The 22,315-nt window shown below is 41.6% G+C and overlaps 1 protein-coding gene across 2 annotated transcripts in view; it reads left to right on the top strand.

Annotated features, from left to right (window-relative positions):
- The window catches only part of CHST11 (carbohydrate sulfotransferase 11), a 172,110-nt gene that overhangs the window by 68,625 nt on the left and 81,170 nt on the right, over nt 1-22,315 (top strand). For both annotated transcript variants that reach the window (XM_040560272.1, XM_040560280.1), the window contains exon 2: nt 7,102-7,187. In XM_040560272.1, the coding sequence (XP_040416206.1) occupies nt 7,102-7,187 (86 nt within the window). The remainder of the gene's footprint in view (nt 1-7,101; nt 7,188-22,315) is intronic.

Below are 22,315 nucleotides of genomic sequence, written 5' to 3'. Positions count from 1 at the left end.
ATTCCATGCAGCTTCAACCATCAGCCCACGTTGGCTTGCTGGTCAGTGGAAGAAGCCACCTCCATAGGCATGTAGGTGAGCCATCTCTGCAGCTGCAGCTCTCTGTTAACAGTAGGTGCTTAAGAAAGTACCTTAGAATAGACATCTCACTTCTGAAAATGAATTTGGCCTGTAACAACTAATTTGCTTTGTGCAAGCTTTTAACCTCAGTGCCTTTCTTTTTCTGAACTGTGAACTGAAGATTATTACTTCACTAACTCATGGTCTCTGAACTAGCGACTTTGCTGCTCATGTCAGCAGAAATCATTCCATCACTTAGGTGTTGGCCTTCTCTTCATTTTTTATGCTTCACTTTTGTTGTATCCATCCACAGTCTTACTCCGGTAGGTGCCAGTGGTAGATGAGTGGGAGTGGAAAGAGGTGGATTCGGTGGACATGTGGAGTCAATGAACCTGTATTGCTAAACCAAAATACATCATCCCCATTCCTCGGGAGAAGCTCTGAAATATCAAGGTTTTGAGATTTTGCTTTGCCATGTCCATAGAACGTCTAGCGCAACAAGGTCTCTAGTTTGTCCTTGAGGCGCAGTGGTGTTACATGTGGTAAGCTCCGATCACGGGCTTTTGCTTGTTTCTCACACTGAATAAAACACTGTGCTTCCTGTTACTCTAAGGCACGAGGCAAAATCTGGTTCTGCAGTAATGTAGAGAAAAAAATATGGTTTCATTCTCTGCACTTAAGACTTTGGCATGCTCATATACAATACCTAATCTGATTTTTACTTTTTAAAAATAGATCTCCTAGCCTCCAACAAAAAGGCTGCAGTTTTGCCTTAAGAAAATGAAGGAGTCCAGACAAGAATCTTGTCATAAATCCTTGTACCTGTAGTCTTCAAATCAAGGACCAATAATTTAGTCTAAAATCTTCAGCTGGGTGCAGCAAAGCACAGGGACCCAAACATCCCATAGCGTTACTATCCATCAGTTGATCTCTGTGAACTGTTGCTGAATGTTCATAAATGAGTGCCAGAGAGCTATCTGAAATGCTGTTACTGATGCTGCGGAGCCAGTGCTGTGTGCCAACATTTGCATTCAACCCACATGCTCCTGGTCGCTGATTAAAAATTAACCCTTTCATCCTGTTCAGTGTCCTCAGCCTGATTAGTCTGTTGAAGGGATCTTAGGAATTTTAATGAAGTTTGAAATAGGGTAGTCTTTATTTGTGCTGAGTTTCTGATTTTGTCTGCAATTTGGACTTGGCTAGAGGGAAGTCTTGCAGAGCAGATTGTTGTAAATTATTATAGAGGGCTTGTTTTCCTGAAGTAGAACGAGACAGTTACTAATTATGAGCTTGTTCAGCATGATTTTAGCAAAGGATCTGAGAGGTACGTGTACAGGACTTTTCAAATTGCAAAAAATACAGTCCAGAACCTCTGACAAACTGGAAAAGGGTGGTTCTTCGGGTCACTTACTTCAACTTTGTTCTGAGTTTCTTCGTGCTTGAAGGGTGTTACATGTGCAAAATATTGCCAGATTGAGACTTGCTTGGTCCATATTCAAATAGTGACCAGTCTGTCCTGAACATAATTCTTGCCAGTACAGGTGGAATGGTAGTTTTATAATGTCTTTTACAGACGTATGCTTGCGGTTGAGCTATGGATGTCCCAGTGTCTCTGAGAAAGGTGTTCAGTGTAGTGCTTGAATGTGTATTTCAGTGTTCATCATGTGTAGCCAGATAGAAATAGTTTTCTCTGCTGCTTTGCGGTCATATCAGAGGACAAACTGCTTCAAAATCTTTAGTTCAAGAAAATCTCTAAGCCTTCAGAATGGGTATAATTGAATCACTCTTACTTTGCGTTAAAAATTGAGGAAGTTTGAGGATAGTAGCATGTTTAAACATATTAAAATGTTCTGATATCACTATCTTGCCCGGGCCAAGCTGTGCTGATTTTTCTGTCTTGGTTGGGTAGAGTATGTTTGGTCAATGATCAGCCTTCACCCAGTTGTTTAAGGCTCTAGGGGAAAATACTGGCTTATGTACCCACTCATTGCTGTCAGTAAGATGTTGCTCCATGGAAAACATTAACCCTGGCCTGCAATTGTCAATGGTTTATTTCTTTAAAATAAGAATGGGATCACATTTTCACCAGGAGTCTCAACATACTGCTCTCAATGCCGTATTTCACATTTTTTCCTCACAAGATGTCTTATATCCCAAAGAAGTGGAATGATTTATGTAAACAGCTTTCAACAATGGGAATTTTGTCTTTGTACTTTAGACCAATGAAATATTAAATATTAACATGGAATTTTTCTCAAATATTTGTACTATGAGAGAGTTAAGTGAGGCAGTAAATGGAGGTAGTGTTTTTGCATTTATTTCTTGTTGTCTTGCAACCCAGAAGTAAAAAGAATAATACAAGCAAAGTAAATGAAACATTACCAAGTAGGAAAATGGTTGTTAGATAGCAAGCAGGGAACTTTTATACTACAGAAATCTAGGAAATGGGAGCATTTGACATTTACTGGATTGTGGGATGGTAGTAGTATAGGTGCCTGCTGAATTCATGCCCTCAGCATTTCAAATGTCACTTATTTCTGCAAGTACAATGAAAGAAGTGGCAATTACTTTGTGTGGCTCGTACTGCACAGTGTCCTTTGTTACTTGATCCAACACAGACTTATGAGAAATGGTTTCACTTGCACTCTTGCACTTCTGGTGCTTTGTGAGAAGGTGCCCTTTTGGTTTCAAGTCTCCAAGAGTTTTGTTTCCTATGTGTTTTTTTTTTTTATTTTTTTTTTCCCCTTTCTCTTCTCTCTAGGTAGTCCCAGTGCTCACATACCCTTTCAGGCAAGTGATCTCTCTAGAGAAGTGTTACCATGTTCCCTCTCAGAGTTACTCTGTAGCTCCTGAGAGGGAGAGGCAGAAATTGCAGTGATATGGATTCTTCTTTTTAGTTTTTTCTCCAGCTGCTGTTCATCCTGTGGATATACCAAGGACCTGCCCTTCTGGGACCAGGTCATTGTAGATGACCAAGTGCATTATAAATGCCCTCTGCCAAGTGGAGGTGACAACTTAAGCCTGACTTGCATATGAATGAATTTGCATTGAAGAAACTTGCATATTTCCGTATGAATGATCTTCAGTCTCTGAAATGTCACAGGAAAAAACAAAAGGCTTTATATAGTGTCTTCTTGTCTGTCTTCATGTTCCCTAAGCCCCCACTATTCCAGACAGTTTTTTTTTAGGCAGGTGCAACCCAGAGGTGACACCCCCCTTAGAAAGATGCCAAGATCTAATAGGTGACTTGCTGTGTGCATCCACTGTGTCATTTGTAACCCTGCCCTTGCTCTGTTGGGTTCAGCACCCATGGGATGTGGGGAGGAGATGCTGGTAAACACACCAAATGTTGGACCATGGCTTCAAAGGCTGCCTGGCCTGGATGGTGACCAGCGAGCTCTCTGTATTTCTCTCAGAAACTGTGCCTTTCCAAAGAGTGATTTTGATTTGAAAGATCTACATTTTAATTTGTAGTCATCTAATGGATTGAGATGGTAGGAAAACCTCTGGCCTTTTTTCTATGCAACACTAGAAGAAGTTTTGACTGGGTAGCACTGTGTTCTTGTGCTCAGTGCAATGCAACTCACAGATTGCTTCTCTTAATGCTGGTGGGCCCAGGTGCAGTTTTCTAGAAGTTGTACATGGATACTTCTGTTCTGAGGTAATGCAAGGCCTGCTATCTATTTATATGTATGTGTATATGTACCTAGGTAATTATTATATTGATAAGCTTTCAATTCAGCAGGGCTGTTTATCTTTCTTTCTTGAGAAACTATTGCCTAGATGATGTGCTGTCCACACTTACTATTAAATTAATGAATAATTGATTGCACTGATTCTAGTGAGATGGACCAAGACTGACTGCATTTTGGGAAAATCATTCCAGAAGAGGGAAGAAAGGTGTCCTTACAGCTCTTGTATTTAAGCGACAAACTAACAGTTCATTCAGTTGCCCACAGTCCTGGCTGAATTCAGGAGACTGCTGATTCTGCTGCAGTTGCAGTATTAACACCACTCTTTAATCATTCAAGGCATTACCTACTGTTGTCAGCTGCTTCACACACTTGGTGTGTATGAACGGGATCTTTTAATCAGTCCTGGGAGCCATGCATGTGCACCACTTACCATTAGATTATAATTAACTATAATTATGGATGGAGATCAGCCCAAACCATAAAATGTAAATTTAGATATTTACTATGTTAATAAGAAGATTTGGTGAAGATAAAGGGCTTGATTTTTATTTTTCACTATCACAGTAGTGTGAAGGAGTCAGTCAAAATTAATATAACTGCCATTTCCACCCATCTTACGGTTTTCTTTCTGCAGATTGCTATAAATGAGATTCAGGCCAAAGAGGTCGTGTCATTAACACAATAAAACACTGCCTCAGCGAAGCTGAGATGATAGAAAGCAGTTTGCAGGAAACCTGGGAGGTGCGTTTGTCCATAGGTGTGCCAGAAAGTGTTCTGTATAAACCTTCATGATAGTTATTCACCTAAGGACAATTTTACAGAAGGCATGAGTGGGATTTCTGCTCAGGAAGGAGGAATGTTCCCCTTTGCTTCAATGCCATGGGTACGTTCCAGGCAGGAGCATTTTCCAGGTGTGCACAGAGGTGCTGAGTACAGCTTCACCAGCGCGTGCTGCTGCTGCCGCCGACGAGCGGGGAGCCAAGCACCGTGCTAAGCTGCTGTGCTGCTTTGCGAGCTCCACAGTCTTGTTCTCAAGGCTTTATTGAAGAAACAAACCAGTTAAGCAATGTTGAGAATCATAAAAAAGATTTAATGGTTTTTATGAGTAAGGTTCTCTGTTAGTATTTAGCTTTTGCTGGGGAGACAGCGGCTTTTGTTTGCTTGTTTACGTTTGGGAATCAAATCTCACACATTGTGCAAATAATTTAATCTTTATGGCTGCTGCTGCTGCATATAAAGTGTTGCTGTGTTGATACCTGCTGGTTAAGTGAAGCAGGAAGGGATACATTTATGCTCGTCACCGTTTACTGTATTTAACGGGAATGAAAAGTGAAGTAGTAAATTAGGGAACAATATTCTTCTTCATTTTGGAACAAAGAGTCGGTGTTCCAGGATCCTGGTTAATCAAAGCGCAATGACCTGCACACACTGAAGCTTTCCCCGCTCTCTCTTTCCCCGCTCTGGTATTTAAGTGGAAATGGCGTGTTTCGCTGTTGACCTGAGGGCTCCATATTGGAAAGGTCTCTTGTGATGGCGAGAGGGGGCACCAGAACGGTGTTCGGGGCCTTGCTCCTAGTGCCAGAGCAGAAGCCCTGCATTTGGAACAACCTCTAAGGGTGTCTTACATCCTCGCTTTAGTGTCTTCTTCCAAAAACTACTTCCAGACTCTGGAAGCTGACATTGCTTACATGATTATTTTTTAAAAAAAGTTTTAATAGTTTTAAATGTTTTTAAAGTTAACAGTTATGAAGGCGCATTGTGATTGCTTTGCTGTTGTGGCAATACTGTGCCATGTGTCTAAGTATTCTCGGAAGCTTATCAGGTATTTAAACATGTAAATGAAAATTATAGCCTCCAACAACATCACTGTTCGAACTGTGAAGAAAATCAAAACATTTAGCCTGTTTGTTTGCTAAGCATGTATGCCCGAGTCCTGTTAGGAGATGCAGGGAATCTTTGTTTGCTCAGGGAAAAAGCGACACGACACATTATTCGATGATTACCTTCGATTTAAAAATAGATACGAAGTGAGTGAAGGAGACTATTATGTCTCCAGAGTGGAGCTGCGCACGGTATTCTGTCTCCACAGAAACTTTACACTGGTTCATGCTACTTGACATATCGATTATCGTCATGTACAAGCCCTCTGTTTTAAAGCACAGCTTGACAGTATTCTCTAGCGCTTGGCCTGACACCTGCAATAGCATTTCTGTCAGTGGTGCAGTTCACAGCTGTTACTACAGGACACTTCAGCAGTTTCCTACTAAAAACCTGGCAAGTGGTGGTAAAAGCCTGCCTGACTCTGCTTAGTGCCTTTGGATTCCCAGCAGGACCCCCTCTTCTTTACTGCTCGCATCTCAGTTATACCTTGATGAGACAAGTTTCCCCTAGCTGTGATGCCTGATGTGGGCATCTGCCTGCCTGATGCTCCCTCTCTAGCTAGCAGAGCAAGTGGGGGGCAGAGGAGTGGTTTTTGGGGGGATTTGGGCCAGGTGATACCAGAAAGACAGCCAAGCTTTTGTTTTCCACCCTTGTAGGGTGTAGAGGGTGATTGGAGCTGAATAGCTTCTTATTTAGACTTTTCTGGCTATGGAGGGCTTAACCTGAAACTGGTGATCTCTGATCCTGGATCCTGCTGGGGCTCAGATCAAAATTTCTCTTGGAAATGCTTCTGGATCAGCCCTTTGACAAAGTCTTTATTTTGAAAACCTGCTTGCCTCCAACTGGAATACCGTAGTGTATGTTGGTTTTTGGACCAGTCAAATATTCAGTTGCAATGAATAGAGCAAAATATAGTTTGGAGCAAGAAAGTGCAGGAATAATTGATTGTATATGCATCGTGTACTGCTGAGTGTCTGTTCAAGGAGAAACCAAAGCTATAGGCCAAAAGCTTTAAAATCCCATGTTTTAATATTAGGATCCTGTGTACCTCTGTATTTAGGCTCAGAGAGGCTCAAGCATTGCCATTCAGAGATGCCAGTTCTAGGAGTTAATCCAACTGCTCCATGATGATCAGAGAAGCAGGTACCTACCACGAATGAATTGAAAATCACATTGTTTTGGCTTTGGTGCCTGTACCAGACTTTTGGGCCACCCAAGCTGAAAGTTGTTGGATAACAGCTTTTATAAGACGGGAACCAGAGAGCTTTGTTTCAGTAGTTTCCATGGTAGATCAAATATTTAGCTCTTGGATCATTTCTAGGGAAAGTAAAATTAGTAATTAAGACACAACATTGGCTGTGGAATCCCCTGATATGTCAGAAAATGTCTTCTTGCTGTAGGCATTGCAATTGGTTACTGCTAACCAGTGTTGCTAACCTGTATTAATTTCAATTTCCTCTTGCAGTAATGCGTAGAAATCCATTTGGGATGGACATTTGCTGCCGGAAAGGATCCAGAAGCCCACTCCAGGAGTTGTATAATCCCACCCAGGTGAGTGTCTTGTGGCTATGATCAAACGTCCCAGTTCAGAGTACAAATACAGTCTTGCTTAACTTAAATGTGTTTTGGTCTGTTTTATATCATTTATATGCAGTAGCTGCCATCTGCTTAGAGGAATAATCCTCAGACCTGCAAAGCTGAGACATAAAGTTCTACAGTTTGAGCTAAAGGCCTGATTTTTGAAGGTTTTTAGTTGCCTAATGATGCAGACTCCTTTAAGTATTTTACTTAGGTACCTAAAAGCCTTAAGATAATATCTTTAGATCTCCTAGGTACAAGCTGAGGCTTCATAATCTAATCTGTCAATCAACACACAGAAGGGCAGGGTGGGGTGAGAGCAAGAGTAAGTGACGTTTTGTGCATGAAACAGCAAATGCAGGAAGGCAGAAAATTGCAATAATAATATATGAAAATTATTTGTGTGGTAGCCAGCTGCCCTTCCTGTCCTGGTTCATTACTTGTATGAGGTCGAGACAAGCACAGTAGCTAACACGTCCTTACTCTATGCACTATTTGACACCTGATGGTCTTGGTGGGAGCCTACAACAATCTGAGTTCTTGTGACAAGCAGTGCAGGAAAGTTATCTGAAATTTGTGCTCCCATTTGTTCCTCTGGATCAATTTATTCCCTACATGTGAGTTGAATTGGCACATTCAGGAGCAGCATTTCCTGTTGGCAACCGAGAGGAAGTGCTGCCATTGAGGGAAAATGCCAGCTGACTATTAAACATATTTATTAAGGTTTAACAACCGCCTATTATATATTTATACATCAATGAATACATTGAGTTTTACTAAATTGGCTGTTAAGGAAAGTGACTATCCCAATAAATCTAACTTGTTAGATTTAACAAGGCAGTAAATGTTTTAAATACTATTTGATTATGAAGAGACTTACTATATAGTGTGCAAAATGAAATCTAAGTGATTTAAAGTATTTATGTGAAGAAATGACAACAACCTAAAGATATGTGATATCTGATACGTGGTGGGGTAAAGCTCCATTTACTTGATTACGTTGTTTTTATGAACATACGCTGACTTTCTAATTCAATTGGAATTCTGTGCATGGCTGGGAACATGAGTTTATCATACTAATATACTGGCCTTTATTGACCATTATAGAGTTAGCGTTGTGTAAATGGAAAGTGCATGTAAAAGCCCTGAAGAGGAGCAATCAAATGCTACAAAGGAAAAATACTAGAATTTGCAGGTTAAATTGAAAGATTTAAACACTTTTTGCAGATGATCAAGAAAGGCAGGTAAGGGAAAGGAGGCTGGTCATTTAATTATTCTCTCTGGGGTCTGCAGTGTGTCAGTTAAAACCTCCTTACCCTTTAATATTGTTAATGGCCATCCCATAAGAGAGAAGCATCCCCATCCATTGAAGGGCTGTAATCCCAGAGCCCTTGCAAGCTTGGCCAACTCAAAAGGTTTTCTGAGCTTCCTGAAGCAGGGGATGCATCTGGCAGCTCCCTTACTGCCTCTCCTTCATTTCTGCATGCCCTGACCAAGTAAAGCATTAGCATGCCTTTCAGGGCTCTCTTAGGAGGCAGCCAGAAAAGTCAATGTTAGAGTAAGTGCAGCATTTCTTGCAGCTGATGTCATACTAAGCAGATGACGTTTTTCACACTGAAGTGTTTCTGTCAGCTCAGTGACATCCCTTCTTATCAAACTTTTAAGTTTTGTTTCTTTATTTGTTTTTAGAAGGCATTTGCTCACTTTTTGGATGGGGCTTTGCATGCTGCACTCAGTTCTGTAGGAACTAACAAGGCAAGCAAGTGCATGCAGAAACAAGAAAAGACAGCAAGAAGGGGCCGACATAAAACAACAGACTGGAGATGACCCCTGGAATATTTCTTCAAATATGTGGGTCATATTTCTTTTTGCATTTTTGCCTGAATAAATGTCTTGCCTTTCTTAAGGTGGCAGAGGAGAGACTGGTCTGTATTTTGGCAGTGGGGTTCTTAGTTCTTGACCTCAGGAGTTCACCAGCAGTTGTAAAGAGGGCAGGGGAGATCAGACTCCTAATCTGTCTCTGCAGTTCCTTGCAGAAGCAGTCATGATCTACCATTTGTAAAATCAGCTCAGAAGTCAATAGAATAAATAACTTTATGATAAGACTTGATTTTTGATCCATGATTTTTTGGCCAAAACCTCTCTCTTACAGATATAGATAATTAAAATACCAGTTAGATCTTCAACCCTTGACTTTCAAGAACTTGTTGGACTCCTGGTGTTGGGAGCCAACACTTTTCTCCTGGATGCTGACGGCTGTGTGTGTGCCATCACAGGAACGCTTTGGCACCTAGTTTAGCTGCCTCAGAGAAGTGGTAGATTGAGCAGATATTTGTAGCTCTCCTTGTAGTTCAAGGGAATCTGAACAATTCAAACATCATACTTAGGCTGCTGAAAGATGCCCTGCAGCTATGGCTTTGGATTACCACAAGCTAGGTGCAGATGTAATTTTTTCAGTGTAGGAAACTTTAAATATTTAATGTGTACACGTGCATGTTTTTAACATGATCTAGTAATAGGAGTACCCAGCTGTGGCTCACCATCCTCTGCTACAGAGTGCAGTGTACATTTAATGTGCTTCAGGTTTCCTCACGTAGGCAGTAATGTGCAAATGTAATTCCTGTGGTTGTCTCCAGGACCCCCAAGAGAGTTGGGCAGGGGAGGGGGCTTATGTGGCTTCCTGCTCTGAGATGGTTGTAGGATGTTCCCTATCAGGGGAGATGGGAATATGGCTGTCAATTAAAATAAATGCCAGATAGTGTCAATAATTATCTCTCAGATTTAAAATGCTGTAGTTTAATATGAGTAAGACTTTTCAACTCTGTGTTCAGCATCAGGTTGCACTGCCCTCGTAAAACCAGATGGAGAAAGGTTGATTTACACCAGCCAAGGATTTGACTACGGGTATTTACTGTGTTGACATATAACAGCCTCTCTGATCCTGCGCTGTTTTGTTTCCTTCTATGGAGTTGTTTAGGTTGTTTGCAGATGCCATCATTTGTCTCTTGGATCTCTTTTAGACTTGGTGGATGATTGTGACAAGAAAAAAGAAAAAGAAGAAAAGAGAGGAATTTGGCTTCAATAAATTCTAATATAGCAATGAAATGGACTGAAAGGATGGCTTATAGGAGCTGAATTTTAGAAAATTGCAGTCAAATTTTCAGTGGACTGATCATAATTGTTCAGATGTTTATTGGAGGACTTTGGAGGTCTTTTCCAACCTTAATGATTCTATGATTCTATGAGTTAGCAATGAGTTAGGACCAAATTAAGTGTCTGTAACAAAGCCCGTTATTGTAAAAGTAGGAACAATGCTTTTGCGCTTTTGCCTGTTGTAATAGAGCAGAAAGTGAGAGGTGCATTTGTCTGTGGACAAAAGATTTCTTCTCTAGGGCTTTTACTGCAAGATTTTTCATGAGCACTAATATACCATGAGGGAAAGAAAAGTCAATATAACTGAACTGGATTTACACTGAGTAAGCAAATTTCCAGGCTGTGGTCCTCAAGTACATGCAGACATGCCTCTAAGACCCTGTTGTCATTTTTTTTTCTTTCTTCTTCAGTTAGAGGTTTACTAATAAGGTGCAGAGGTACCCATGCCAAATTTTGAGGGCTGAAATGCTGCATTTCTTTAATGGGTTTGTTAAAAAAACAGCTTGGATCTGTATTAAGTAGAACTATATTCCTTCTGCCACATAGTTGTAATGGAAAAAGAAAGAGGATTCAGCACACAACAAGTAGCAAAAGAGAAAATCTAGATGTAACTTAACACAGTTGAAGAGACTTACAGGAATGTGACATAAACTTGCATCGTATATTGATTTTTTTTATATTTTTTTGGTATACCAAACCCCAGGAATTTAAGGACATGGGTAAACAAATAGTTGCAAAACTTTTTCTTAGAAGACAACTTATACAGCTGTGTCTTGTAATTTGCATGACTGAGTATAGGCCCATTGCTCCAAAAATAACAGATAATTGTGGATCAGCCCATGGAGCTGGAGTCACCAGAAGTTCAGAATTGGGTAACATCATACTTGAGGCTTGTACACATTAGTGGTTGGCATTGAGCTGTTTGGTGTAATGAAAGCGCTACCAAATTACAGCAAATTGCAAGCCAAAATAGACCCAATGTTAAAGGAAAGGGAAATAGTTGCATCTTTAAGTTAGAATTTGTCTTCTAGTTGTCAAGATTAACACCTAATTCCCAGGAAATCATTGTCTGGTCTAACTATCTAGACTGTTGTGAGGAGCACAGCAGAGGTACAGTCCTATAGCTGTTAGGATACACATCCCAAGGATGAGTTTGTTTCAGTTTCCAGTTTGACATTGCCTAACTAATACATGAGTCGACATGACTGTTTCACCAAAGGTCAAACTGTTTGCCATTTGTTATTTTCCTTTTCAAACACATTTCTTTTTGTTGAGGAGCTGCATTTCTAGGTAGCTGATTTTTGTGGTAGTTGGAGCCAGGATGTTTAGTGATTTGCTAAACCTGGTGAGTCAGAACTGTGGACCTCACATTGCCTTTCTGTTATGAAATTATATTGGATTGTTTTGGAGCAGTCGTTCCAAAATGACCCACTTCTTTTATTACTTCCACTCCTTTTCTCCCCTGCCTTCCTGCCAAGTGCAAAGAAAGTGAGCGGCTGCCTTGCTGCTCACAGACAGTGTTTATACATCCTCAGCCACCTCAGGCTGCATGTGCTCCTTTTTTGGAGATGCCGCATGATTATCTGTGGCTCAGGCTGTCTGGATAGCATCTGCAAACATCAATCCAGTTCAGCCCACATCGCTTAACTTTCATCTGGGTTGGTACTTCCCTATCTTCAAGATGATTTCAACTCACTAGGATAACTTTGTGGGCGACTGTGACTGTTCCCGGACAGAAGTTTGTGGTGAGCTTTGTGGTCTGAGCTCTGTGTATGTGTTACCTACAGCACTTTGAATCGAAGGTTCGAATGCCTAAAAACCCGTATTTCTGCCCTTGGTGAGCCTGAGGTACTGAGCACTCTTCAGTTTGTCTCTGTGTAACAGCTTCTTGTAGAAGTATAAGAAGTAAAGGGTAGGTCAATGAGTATGACAAAAAGTCCAGTTTACCTGTGGTTTTGTCTCCGTCAGCAGGTGACCAGGACAGACTACAAGAAGGATAAACAAATCATGATAATCTGCTGACACACAAAAACTCATGGGCTTCCTGAGCCAGGCACATGTCTTCCTTCATCAGTTATACCATGCAAGAAGAACTCAAGGTGCCAAACTACTACAGCAGTGAAGAGGAGGGGAAAAATATTACTTTCCAATTTCAGTAAGACAGAAAGATTACACCAGTACTATACACCAGTGCTATACACTAACTTTTCTCCCCTTTTCATATGTATATGTTCTGTCTGCTGTATTTCCTCCCAGGGACAGCAGTACAGATACCCTAATGTGAACTTTGGAGTACAAGAAATAGAGCAGCTTATCTAAAAAGCAAAAGGTTAGAAATTACTGATGCTTTGCTATTGAGATGAATAGTCATAGATGTGCATGTGTCCTTATGAGGGCAAGAAGTGGCCCCAAAGTTTTACTAGTACTGAAAACGTACATTGTGTGGTTGGTGCTGATCTTTGTAGGCAGATTCATGCAGATAATAACAGCATGGTAAGTGCAGTTCTTAGTCTCAGTATTTGATTGATCATAGATTAAAAACTCCTTAATGGAAAAGATGCAGAATGGAGACATAGGGAAGAAAATTCAATGTGCAGTGCCAAACTTTGGGAACATAATCCTGTTGGTAAACAACAATATTGTATCTAATTATCCTCCCTTGCTGTAGCAGATGCCTGCTGGTGAAAGAACAGGTAATTGATTTACTCTGTGGATGACTTCGTATGCAAAGACATTACTTACTGTCGTGCTTGCAAGTCGTAAAACAGCAGCTGGACTGGGATGAAATATTACATTAACCTTAGGAAAAAAAAAACTGCACTAGTGAGAATGCTTTGTTATTAATTACTGATTACAAATGATAAGAGCCTGTTTTAGATGCTGGGGAAATGGCATAGGGAGGGGAGGGGAGGATTTCAGGTACAGTGTGCTTCATAGATCATTCCTTGAGACATGATGGATGCCTTTGTAAGTCAAGAGGAATTAATCAGACAAGTATGTACAGTAACTACCAGTACTCAAGGCCAGAATTATCGTCAGGACAAGCTCATTCAAGTTACTGCAGTGCATTGAGATGAATTTTTATTCACCTGTGTTTAATAGAAGACTTATTACTTGCACAAAATGAAAAAGTACAGTTGTCACTCAAAATAGCTCTGATTTCCCTGATAGAAAAAGAAGCAGCAGAGATCTCTTTCAATTTCTCCCGTTCTTGAGTCATCTTTTATTATTTTGAGAGTATATGAGTTTAATTATAAAGGCTTTCTGGAGGCATGCAATTATGGGAAAAAAGATTTAGTAATACAGGAGACGTGGCCAAAAACAGAAGGCTTGTATGTGTTGGAGGGGGAAGATAACACAGTTTTCAGAACTGGACATCTGTATGTGATGTCTGGACTCCCTATTAGACAATTGTCTAAACCTACTTGTGCAGCGGATGGAAAGAAAACCTGGACTGTAGCACTCTGATCCAGTGCCCGATCAGCATCAGTGAAGCTTTTTGTGTTTAATTCTCTCCAAATCAGAGACTGATTTGGTCATGAACATGATGGTTCAATCAAATGCTTGCTCGGAACCAAGTAGCATTCAAACGGGGAACCTGCCTATCTCTCTGCATTAGGTTCCTTTCTTTCCTCCTCAGCTGAAAGTCTTATGCCAACTTGACCAGTGATGAAAACACGAATAATTCTACCTCAAAATGCAGAGGGATGTGGCAGTTTGGAGAATTAGGAGGCAAGGGGCAGTGGGGGAATATCTGTGTTCGCAAACTGGTGTAATGACCACAGATTTCTGCCACCTGCTCCTGCGGAGATGGTGCAGGATTTCTGCCTGCACTTAGCAAGCGCTCCAACATCCCTGGCTAAATTGCTGTATCCTAGTATTCTCAGTCTAGACCTTGTAATTATTTACAGTGTAGCCTCTCTTGCTCATTTCTGGTGCAGATATTTTCTGGGCAGCTTTCTCCACTGTGTGCAGGGTAGCAACCATGTTTGTCTAAACATCTGCTTATTTTTTTTTCCTGCAGTCTTTGTTATCAAAGAGGTTTCTTAACTCTGTGCAGCAGAATTGTAGACTGCTTGCAGCAGGGCAGGACAATCTCTGTAAATCCCAGAGGCCCAGCTACAGTCTCTCTCTCTCTCTAAGAAACCGTAAAGTATCCCAGTAGGCATAATTATGAAAATGAGAGAAGACAGATACTACTCTACTGGTCTTGTAATTCTCGTTTACTATGTAACTTTAAAATTAAGGAGGAGTAGAAGAAGTTGTTAAAATTTGCAGTTATTTTCAGGAGATCAGATTCCCCAAGTCTCCTTTTTACAGACTTAGTGTATCTGATGCAGCACCTCTAGACCTACGAACTGACCTGTAATGTTCATTGATGGACTTTAGGTCTGTACAATATAAATTCACCTCGGTAATGTAACTTACTAAAGCTTTCTTCAGTAAAAATGCAGTAATCTACTTCTCTGATTATGTACACAGATTCAGAATTTCTCCTCTGTAAATACTGCAGACAAGGCAATATTAAAATATTGCCTCCTGAAGGACGTGGCTGCAGAAGCCACTGTGCATTTTGGCACTAATGTGCTAAGGAACTGAGTGGTACTGCTGGGAGGCAGGCTGTAGAGTTTTTGCACAAATGTGTAGGTAGTTAAATCAAGCACAGATTGTCTAGTGATATTTTCCAGGTAAGTTTCCTATTTGCAAAAGTCTGAGCTCTATAGCAGGCTCTGTATTAAGTCGTGTCATGGTGATCTGTGACACGGTCTTACAATAGAGTAAGACCTGTGGTGAAGACCATGTGCGCTTGTCTGTTCGTCTGCAAAAATAAGAAAACTGTACCTTGCCCTGTCAATCCTGTTTGTCTGACATCCCCAGACCCTCATGACGGCAGTAATAAAGAGTGGAGCAGAAGGATGGGGGGGGGCAACATGACACAGGCCGTTGCTGCTGGTGGTCAGGGCAGGAGAAGCAGGGAGCTGAATCTTTGGGAGCAGAAGTCACAGGGGTTCCCCTAGGACTGGGAAATGCTGTCAGTGCTGGCTGCCGGGCTTTTCTTGTTTTCTTCTTTAATCATCAGCTTGAAAGATCAGTTGCTTAGGTAGTCATCACCTGGGCCAGCCACACTTAAATGGCTTTTAGTCACTAGCTTTCAGACCTTGCTTCTTACCGATCTGGAGGAGATGTAAAACGAAAAGGAAATATAAGGGAGATTTATAAAGTAATATCTATACAGCATTCGAATACAGCAGAAACAATGTTTATACTACATATGTCTTTTTTTTTTTCCTGTAGAAAAACAACACTAGCAATTGTATTGGGGTCACTCAAGAAGATCTTTGTTGCTTGACCAACCTGTAACAGTTATATATCCCAGTGTGGATAGGATGTTTTATGTTTGAACTATTCCTACATTTACAGGGCAATGTGAAACTCAGTGGAGAAATGTGGCAAAAATATATTTCCTTCACACTGAGACTATAATGTAGTTGCACTGGAGGGGTACGCTGTCTTCATATTCTCATTTTCCAGTATGCTGTCAGTGTAGATGCTTCTGTCCATTCATAACTTTGGGAGAAAAGTGAAACCTGATCTCTTGAAAATTGATGGCAAAACTCCTAGGCTCTGAAGAGGCCAAACTTTTAGTTAAAAGATCTGATCCAGGGGATCAGAAGGGAGCTATAATTGCAGCCATTGTTTTATCTCCCTTTTCACCATTCCACATATTCTGTTGCACTAGGAAATCCTGAAGGGTGTAAATCTGATGCTGAAAAGATTCCCACCCCCCCTTTTTTTTCCTGGTGGTGAGATGACTATAGCCAAACCAAAGAGTGTTGGCAATCTTACAGTGCACTGAAGTTTATGTATATTTCTGGTGCCTGGAAAATCCAGGAGAGGGTGTTTCTTTCTTTTCAATCTTAAATCACATCTGAACACTATTCTGAGTGTGGTTTCTGCAAAGAGCTAAAAGGAAAACGCGGTAAAAAATCACTATGTTCCCGCAGCCAGAATTGCACTGAGATTACATGGCTGCACGGCAAATTAGCAAGCCTCTGTAGCTATCAAACTTATGCCCTAATATAAATCTTTCCCCTCCTTCCTGTAAATGTGGGCTGTGTCTTTTAGATCATTTTGGACAAGCATCTGGGGATGAGTAAGGGGAAGTGGATATTAATTCAATTAGAGGACAGAAGATGAACATACAAGCTGGCGTGGGGAATTGACAGCGGGAGCTGAAGTAACAAAGATATCTTTAGCCAGGAGAGGACAGTTTCATCTATTCAAGTCATGCTTGACTTTTGCCATGCATACATTTGACTTATGAAATGTTGGTTGAAGGAGTTGTATTTACATAGCAATATAGTTAATGTCATATTTTGGGAACTAAGCCTTGATGTCAATAGATGGATGGAAAGCTGGAGAGCAGATGCACAGTAGTAGCTTTCAGTTCATTTTGATCCATTAAATATTCATAATAAGCTCAGCTGAAGGAGAAAAGAAATGTTTCATTGAACTGGGAAGGAGAAGCTGAAATCGCTGGAACTTCTCCAAAGCGTAACGTCTTACTTAATGTGAACTGAATGAAAGTTCCTGTGGTGAAGGTGAGATGCAGTACTGGGTACTTCCACAATTGCTGCTTTCTTCCTTGAAGAGATTGTTGTGCCAATGACATCACTCTGTAAAATAATGGCCAAGAATTACTACTCTGAGCAGTTTATGTAGGCACAGCGCAGGCTTTTTCCTTCTTTTTTTTTTTTTTCCATCCATAGCTTTGGACATACAAAAGCCTGTGTGTAGACTGTCCTATAGTTAAATGCCACATATTTACAGCCTGGTAACAAATCCTTCCACACTGCATTTTCCAGGCATGGACACACTGTCACTGAGCAGATGAGTCCCGTACTTGCCCAGGGAGAGCTTGGCCTCCATTGAGCACTCAGGGGCTTTGGGGTAATGCTAAAAGCTGGATATACAAACATGTGCTTGTCTGTATGTCTGAGAGAAACTCTTAGACCGCAGAAAGCTTTGCGTTGGGTGCGCTGGTGTCACGAGAGGCCCAGCCATCTCACACCCAGCTACCTCATGGCCTCGCTGGGCTGGCTCGCGCCACATGCGGAGCTGGGGCGCTCCCTCGGTAACCCCGGGGTGAAGCAAGTGTGCGCCCGCAGGGGAGGCGCGATCTGGCTGCTCTCTGTGCAGCTGGACTTGTCTACTTTGTGTCATGTAAACATGGCTTCGTAAACTGTCCTCAAGTTCACAGCTGTGTGCAGGGGGGGGCTGGTTGTCTCTTTGCCAAGATGTACTCCTGTCATCCTGCCTTTCCTCCTCCTTCTCCTCCCCGTTTCCTCCAGCCCCGAGGTCTCCTGCTCAGTCTAATGCCTTTAACTCTGCTCAGTCTCCTTCTCCCATTCCTACCACTTTATCTTACAAAGACTAGAATATTTTTACATGGGGTACTCTGCAGGTTTATGATCGTGGCTTTATCACAAAGTGCAGCCAGCCAGTGGGAGAACGAGGGCGGACAGTTGATGGCGAAGCAGATAGAGAGGAGAGACTCATCTCTGAAAATTATGCTCTCATTTATTTGTTTATCTTCAGTCAACCACTGCAAAAACAGACCAGGCAAAGGAAAAGATATTTGTCTGTCTGCTGCTAAAGAGAGCTCAATGACTTGTTCTGAGTTTATAACAGGCAGTATTGCTTTTAATGAGAACATAGAAAAAATCTGTTGTGTCAAGAAAGTAATGGCAAGCCAGGTCGTGTGCTTATTAAAAATGGAGAGAGCCTGAAAAAGAAGCAGTGTGAGATCTGCGGCTTCACCTCCAACAACCTCTGAAAAAGTCATGGGAGGCTGAGATGTAAATGCATCAAAGGGCTTTGTTTTCTAGAGGGATGTAACAGATCTCTCCATGCATCCTGCTTACGATCGCTGAATTGCACAGCTGCGGAGGTGCAGCAGGCGGATCGGTGGAGCTCTGAAGCGTCACCTTCCTGCCTTGCACGGAGTATCATCATGTCCTCGTCCTCTTTGACAGAGCCTCTTCAATTTTCACTTGGGATGTTAAGTGAGTTACTGTGTAAAATATTGACGCTGAAGGAAGAAAACTGCCTTTTTACCCAAGGGTAAATGATCTTGAAACAAAATATGTGGGATAAAAGAATGATTTCTTAGGCAGGTTCAATGAATAATTGATTTCTGCTTCTCATAACATTATCAGTGTAATTAAATTGGTGGCTAAATAAGTAAGACAGAAGGTATCATCTGTTAGACACCAAACCTCTCTATCCAGTCATTGGCAAAGTACTGCCATCTGGCATTAAAGGCCGTCCTGCAGTCATGCAGGTTCAGGATCTGTCTTGTAACTAACAAGTTCATGCTGTGTAAGCAGCAGCACGATAAAAATACATGCATTTAGTCAGTTATCTGCACCAGAAAATAACCTAAATAAGCTTCCTTCCTTCCCTGCCAAAGCTGCTACTGTCTTTGGAAGCTGTGTGTTGAAATGATTCAAAATAATAAGCACTCTTAGATTCTTGCTTTGTGCACATAGGTTTTGTGCTGCTCCCCGTGGATGTGGATTTTGGCACGGCTGGGCTGTGCAGAGCATCGTTTCCAATGGCTCTGGCGCAGAGCTGCAGAAGGTCACTAACTCTGGTCACTCACCAAGCTCCAAGACAGTTGCTGTTGTGGTTCCATTTGCTATGTTAAAAACGTGTTGAAAAATGAGAGAGGCCAGAGGGAATAATAGGGGATAGGGAAGCAGTCTGGATGTGGCTGGGCTTGGCCAGCTTCTGTGTGGGACTTTGTTCTTTCTTCACATGGATTCTGCTTTGGAGAAGCAAAGAAAGGAGGGTAATTTTAGAGGCCAAGCAAAGATAAAACTAAGGGGGAGACCTCAGCCTGCAGCTGCAGCAGGCACTGTAAGTAAACCACTCATTTAGAAATGAAGCAACAAACCTGTTAATATTACAGTTGTTGATACTTTATTCTGCAAAATTAATCCTGAGATGCTGCTTCTGGCTTTCTTCTAAGTAACATGTCCCAGACACCTCAAGGGTGTCTTGGAGTAATATGCTCCCTCATGATTCTTCAGTGTCACATCTGTAAGCTCAGATCCCTCATACATTGAAGTGTTGGAGTACATTTCACCACAAAGCTAAAAATCCACATGGAGTAGAAAATCTAAATGCTGTACTGGTTGGTAGGTCAATGTGTAGGTGACGAAATGGTCCAATGTCTTTTGAAAGTCAATGGAGACCTTTTTGCTGGCTCTTGTAGTTGTTAGAGCTTCCCCTTGTATCGTGCATAAGAGGGTTGCATCCAAAGGCTGCTGAAGTCAGCAGGAAGACCCCAATGTTTGCTTTGGCTTGGGGTCAGTCCCTTAGGTGAAGAAACTTAAGGAAATATTCCATTCACGTTGTTTGCAGCCCTGATTGTGCTATGATTATGATACTTAGCAACTGGTCCTGCAGAACTGATGTCTGTTCAGTGATATGTATTCTGTCTTTAAGTGTGGGAGCATTCATGGTTTCGTTGAACCACCATCCTGGTAGTACGGTTATCACCATAATGTGAAAGGAGAAGCAGTGGTGGGCTAGCAAGGTGCAGTGCTTGCATCCTGGTGGGCTGCAGCTGTGTTCAGCCAATGCTATTGTCTGGGTGGTTTTGCACGATAAACACAGGGAGAAGATCCTGGTTTTGCCATGGATATTCTTTGTCATCAGATCATTATGTCTCTGTTTCCACATTTGTAAAATGAGTGATGCCTGTTTACCTCTTTCTTAGGGGCATACTGGTGATGGAATCATTGTTTGTGTGGTGATTATAGAAAATGACAAATGTAATTACTGGTTCCAAGTTAGATTGTACATCTACACAGCTGCCATGAGATGTGTCTCTTAACTTCCTCACTCACTTGAAGTGAAGCCAAGTATTTGGTCCTAATTGTAATGAATCTAAACCAAGATGTAACAGTTTGATTTTCTGACATATAGTATTGTCACTACAGCATCCACCAGTATATACTGAATCTAAACTGTTGGTCTTAGTAACATCAGGGAGAGCCAGTGTTTGTGTGGAAGCCTTTACAGACCAAGTGCAAACTCCTTTCTCATGTACAAATATGAGCATGCATCTCCATATCCCCCAGCTGCTGCTGAAATCTATGAATTAGGGATGTGCTCAGTCCTGCCAAAAGATTTGTACCCATCTGGAAAAGCGATGTTTTTGTATGCCCAGTGCCTTATTATGCATACAAAATACATATTAGTAAAGCTGAATTTTGATACCACAAGATCTGTTTGCATGACTGGGTATGGTTGGCTCTCTGTACTTTCACTGCCTGGCTTTGAGCTAAAAGAAGTAATTCTCAGTGGGAAGACTAATTGTTTCAGCTCAGAATTAAGTGGCTAATCATTAGAAATTCAATTGGCATGAAGTGCAAAACATTAATCATGGAGCACTAATGTGTCATTGACGTGGACCGCACTGAAATTTGCTAATTAATATATGTTGTTTTTATTGGAAAGGGTTAATGTGTGCTCAGTTGTTAAACAGGATGTGAACGTGTCAGATGCTGGGAACCAAGGGGTTTTAAAGAGGCTGTGCTGCTGTATAACACAGAGCACACAGCTTACTGAGGGCTAAAACCCTTAGAAAGCTGCCTCTTAACTTTCTGCAATCTGATACTAAAGTTGACACTAAATGCATAGCTTGAACAAAACAGTGTACAATGCTAAATGCTGAAATCCTGCATGTCCTGAATGCCCTTCAGCCATCACCACAGCGTCCAAGAGCGCAGCGGGGTCGCATGTAGCTGGGATGTTGCAGCAGGGGACAGAGATGCTGCCACTGCTCCCAAGCAGGGGCAGACCTGGTGCCGCAGCGTGTGCATGCATGGGGGGCTCTGCCACCTGCCCGACCACATTCACCACCACCCTTAGGCCCTGAGACCTGCGTCCCACCTGAGACCTGCTTCCCACCTGGCTGCGCTGCACCCCTGCACCGCAGCCCAGACCTTGGGGCTGCCTCTACACGGTCTTGCTGTGGCCTGTATTACCCCCAGACATGTTTGATCTCTGCTCTGAAACTGCTGGAAATACGATAATATACCGTAATGAACGGTGATGAATATTGAACTTGAATAGCATCTGGCTTAGACTAAATAACTTCAGATAAGTGGTGCCATTTCCCCATTATTTCCTGTTGCAGAGAATTTCCCAGTTGCTAGCTGGTGGTTACTGCACATCCGTGAAACAGAATTGTTCGTTGTATTCATTTGCTTTGCAGCAAGGCGTGCTCCCGTGTTGAGAATTAAAAGCAGTCTCCTGTGTTTAACGCCTGAGGACACAAATATAACCTGTTTAAATATCGTTCTTCAGTTATCCTTTGGATCATCTGCCTTCCAACTCTTCTGTACTCCGTAAAATACCCTTCTGACTACCTATCAGAAAAATGATACATCGGCTCTTTCAGTCCATTTCCCTAAACTGTAATCAAGCCCTGTCTGTATAACAAAAATGAAAAGAAATATCTAACTGGAACGGCATTCTTTGCTTTTATTCCTGAAAAAATGCATTAATGTTCCCTTATCAAATATACCTATTAAGCAAATCATTCCATTTCCTTCCATCTTCAAAAAGGGATACCAAAGGGATACCTAGGCACAGTCAGCCATTCTTTCCTGACAATAAAGGCCACACTTGATTTGTGTTTTTTTTTCTTCTTTTTAACCACAATTTCATGAAACCTAAAAATGGATTTGTGTAAATAGCTCATTGACCTCTCTTTTGTTTAAACATAGCTAAAAGATTATAGGCCCTTACTATATCTGGTCTAACTCGCCATTTACATTACACTGCGTGGTACAGTCTGCTAGTGGAAATTACACTTAGGTATAGGGTAAAAGCTTCCAAAATGCCTGTCTGTCTTAGGTTGAAATCTATTT

The sequence above is a fragment of the Cygnus olor genome, chromosome 1, assembly GCF_009769625.2.
Source record: "Cygnus olor isolate bCygOlo1 chromosome 1, bCygOlo1.pri.v2, whole genome shotgun sequence".
Classification (NCBI taxonomy): Eukaryota; Metazoa; Chordata; class Aves; order Anseriformes; family Anatidae; genus Cygnus; species Cygnus olor.
Note: the sequence above shows the minus strand (reverse complement) of the source record. Positions and strands in the feature narration are given on the sequence as shown.